Source organism: Plasmodium fragile, assembly GCF_000956335.1.
Source record: "Plasmodium fragile strain nilgiri unplaced genomic scaffold supercont1.41, whole genome shotgun sequence".
Taxonomy (NCBI): Eukaryota; Apicomplexa; class Aconoidasida; order Haemosporida; family Plasmodiidae; genus Plasmodium; species Plasmodium fragile.
Window position 1 is genome coordinate 169,649 of NW_012192621.1, and position 4,236 is coordinate 173,884.

At 36.8% G+C, this 4,236-nt stretch overlaps 1 protein-coding gene across 1 annotated transcript; it reads right to left on the bottom strand.

Annotated features, from left to right (window-relative positions):
* Window positions 1-2,727: 2,727 nt before the first annotated feature.
* Window positions 2,728-4,088, bottom strand: AK88_03548 (uncharacterized protein; the record flags this gene model as incomplete). Its single annotated transcript, XM_012481159.1, has 2 exons — window positions 2,728-3,552; window positions 3,741-4,088. 2 exons carry the CDS (start codon window positions 4,086-4,088, stop codon window positions 2,728-2,730), a joined length of 1,173 nt encoding a protein of 390 aa, XP_012336582.1.
* Between the last annotated feature and the right edge of the window lie 148 nt (window positions 4,089-4,236).

The window sequence follows — 4,236 nt, forward strand, 5'->3', positions numbered from 1 at the left end:
CATTTTTTAGGGGCCTACTAAGCAATTTAAGCGTTGGCGGAGGTGCCCCTGCTGCAGCTGCACAAGCCGCAGCGGATAAGCCAAGTGACGATAAGAAGGAAGCTAAGAAGGAAGAGAAAGTTGAAGAGGAGGAAGAAGAAGATGACTTAGGATTTTCATTATTCGGTTAGAGTTATTGTAAACGGGAAAATAAATGATACAGACAAAATGATTGTACATTGAAGTATAAGATGACAAATTGGAAAAAAGAAAAAGAAAAAAAGACCCAACATATGCCCATTTTAACGAATTATTGAATTGTTTTCATTAATTTGTTGATGAAGAACTCTGATTGTGTAATTTAATCGAAACGATCACTTTTGCATAAAACTTTTTTCTCTCACCTTTTTTTTTTTTTTTTTTTTTTTTTTATATTTATTTTTTAAAATATGGCAAAAAAAAAAAAAAATATATATAAATAAAAGAATTTTCATTAAAAGCGCGTATAACAGAAAAACCTTCTATTAAGCACATATATATAAAACGCCACTTCTTCCCCCTTTTCAAACAGTGTGAACGATAGTCATGTGTTAAATTACCCTCAGGCGAAAAAATAGTTCATACACTTGTTAAGGAAAGGGTCACGTTCCCAAAAGTGTTGTATGCCCACTCGGACCTTTTGAAACCGTCCTCTATCCTTTACATAAAAGTCTCGGTTAAAGGAAAGAAAAAATCAATGGTACCAAATATACAAATCGCATAGAAACCTGTGTTATCCAGTTTTCTTCCCCGTTAAAATGTTCCTCATTCCGCCTTTTGTTCCATGTGGGTGGTATAATATAAGGAGGTCATCCACGTATTTTCCTAAAGTTATGTTCATAAAACCGTCCCGCCTCCCAGAAGCCGCTATGATTTTAGTGCAAGGGAAGGGGCGCGCTCTGCTCCGTTCTACTCTACGCACAACAAGTATAATTCTGCGCGACACATACATCAGTATTAATTCAGGAAAAGTCTCTAATGTATGGAATTGTAGGGGGATAACCTTGTCACACTGTTCAGCAGTGATTCCGTTGTGCTTCCCATTCTCACGTCCTCCTTTTCTAAAGGTTTATGCATCCATTATAGAAGTATACGGTGCTACACTGTGTAAGTTCATGGTAAACTATAACCAGATTAACTAATCACCGTAGCACACATTGTCAGCTTTCTCGCGCGTTTGTACTCGGAAATTCGGGAAGTATCAAATAATGCAATCATCGTATGAAATAAATTTGCTGTAGACAAAAAGGGCTGCTATGGAAAAGGGACAAATCTGGAAAAACACATGGAAAGGTAGGATAATGCATATTTGCATATGCTTACAATGTTCCCTTTCTCCCTTGCCCCTATCGATGCAATCACCGTGACACCGTTCCCGCCTTGCATAAAAAGAAAATAGCTTCACCCATTTCCGACTCTTTTTAAAGTACGACAAACTTCCGAAAACTCTATATTAGAAAATTTAATCGTACCATAAATCATAATACGTACCAAAGAATAATTCCACCAGATTAGAGCAGTCGCCCATTTTTTGATATTTATAGCGTATTAAAAAAAAAGGGACAAATGGCACCAGGTTACAGAACAGCCGCCCATTTTTTGATATTTATAGCGTATTAAAAAAAAAAAAAAGGGATAAATTGCAGTTTCTAATTCGACGGAGACGAGATTGCATATGTATGTATTCATGTAAAAATGTTGGGAACATGATTCAGCAGGTGCACGGAAAAAAGACATCAAAACAAATTGAAGGGGTGTGCTGGTCGTCCAAGTGAAGAATGAACGAGCTTATGGACACGCATACACATACACAAATGATTATTGTATATTTTTTTTTTAGGGAAAAAATGAAAATAACGCTATCAAAGGGGATGTGCCTCTGTGCGGAGTAACCCACGCATAACATGCTACACACACCAGTGTACATACACTAAAGTTCGAATTTAACAGGACGCAAAAAACTTATGAATAAGGCGCATTATGTGGACGTTACAGAATGCGACGGCGCCGTTGCAGAAAATAAGGCGGGCACCTATTATTTGGGAACGGCCTAAATAATCATTCTATCAGCGAGATGGATATCTTCAATTCACCCATAACCTATGCTCCTTTATGAACAATGTCTTCATCATTGGGATGTGTCAGTAATAATGACATTTATAGCAGGATTAAGAAAGAGTCCCTAACAGCAGAATGGACACTTATTCATTGTTCCCTACAAACTTATTCTCACGAAAAAAAACCATACATCCACAACTTGTGTGCTAATTCTTCTAAGTCCTACGAATGAATACATTCCCTCATAATTATATGTGTGAGGACTTCCGAAGAACCCAAGAATGTGTGCTACAAGATGTTTGGATGTCTATATATATATATATATATTCGCCCATGAGTCCTAAATTCCTTTACTCTTCTTTTTTTTTTTTCTTCTTCTTCTTCCATTTTTGCTTGGCATATATTTATCAACAACTATGAAAGAGTGCACAACAACCCCTTACCAAAAAACTTCGTTCTCTTCAATTCATCAACGAGCTGAAAACTCCGTCCACATTTCTTATGTGTCGATTCTACTTATTCTATCATTTTAAGCTTATCAAAATTGTGATAAATGCTGGATCGGTCACATCAAAACGTCTCATAATTATATAGATCATTGTTCTAGTAGCCGCCGAGGGAAGTGTCATATGCGTCATAATGATCAAGATCCTAATAATCATCATCGGAATTTATGAAATAATAGACCACATGATCACCATACCCATCATAGTCATCATCAACATAGTATTCATATTCCGCATCGAATTCTTCCTGCATCATTTTTTCTTTTGCCTTTTTTTCCGCTTCTTCTTTTGCCTTTTTTTCCGCTTCTTCTTGTGCCTTTTTTTCCGCTTCTTCTTTTGCCTTTTTTTCCGCTTCTTCTTGTGCCTTTTTTTCCGCTTCTTCTTTTGCCTTTTTTTCCGCTTCTTCTTTTGCCTTATCTGCCGCTTTTTGATCTACCTTTAATTTCCTATAATACCTATCATCATTTTTATAATCATCCTCTCTCTGGTTTATGTACTTTTTGATTGATGAGGGTCCAAAATTCCAATCCCTTTCAAATACAAACATCCGTTTACACTTCCTCTGTTTTCTGTTCTCCTGTTTTCTTTGCAACTTCCTGAGTTTCTTATGATAGGCTGCTTTCATGGCACACCATCGCTTCTTCTTCTTCAATTTATACTTCTCATACTTGATATCTACAGCGTTCATTCTACGATCCAAACGTCTTTTGTCTTTGTCGTAGAATGGACCTATACCAGGAAAATGGTTTTTTGATGGCTTTGTTTTCATTTTTAACTTGAGTTTTGCTCTTATCTCTTTCCATTTTAATTCCATCTTTTCTTCTTCCTTTTTTATTTTCTCCTCCAATTTCTTGCACTTCTCTGCCATCAATTTATCATCAATTCTAATTTTTTTGTTCTCGTTGTCCAGGAATTTTAATAGTTTCTTCCTTGCTTCGTGCTTCTTCCTGAGTCTCTCGGATGTATTCCTCTGCAGAAAGTTGAGATTAGGTTGGTAAGTGTGCATTGTTGCTGCACACCGCCGTGTCTGCGTTTTCAACGCGTTCTATCGTGCACCCATGAAGCGCACAAATTTGCACATTCTGCAATACATTCACGAGCAGATGTATGAATGCGGCGAGCACAGGCAGTGACAAACTTTTTCTATTTCAAACTTACGCCTAATCGCATCAAAAGAACGATAATCATGACCGCTTGGAAAAAACTCAACATGTTGTTCGTAGTGCCCAGCTTATTCGCACTATGGTCAACTTTCTCCGTTTTAACTACTTCTGGTTTAGGATTTTGAGCGATTTTTGATTCCATCCTATGAGAACTTTCCCCATTATTATAATGTTCATTTTCTACATAATAACTAGGGAAGCGTCCGCGATGACTGTTACCAACTCTAGGCATATGAGGATTGTGGGGTTTGGACACATAATAGTTCTGATTAGGGGTACGCAATGGTTTCTCAATTTCTACCCTTGTGTACAGGGTAAGCGGGACGTCTGTGCTGTGGGACATTGTTTATTCTATTTGAATTATTTGAAGATGTATGCAGAACTTTATGATTAAATTAATTTGTACTTTTCTTATTAAGCATTATTAGTAAAAATGCTTCTTTTATTTTTTTCGTCCTGCATAATTGTCTAAAAAGGGTTTATTACTCTGT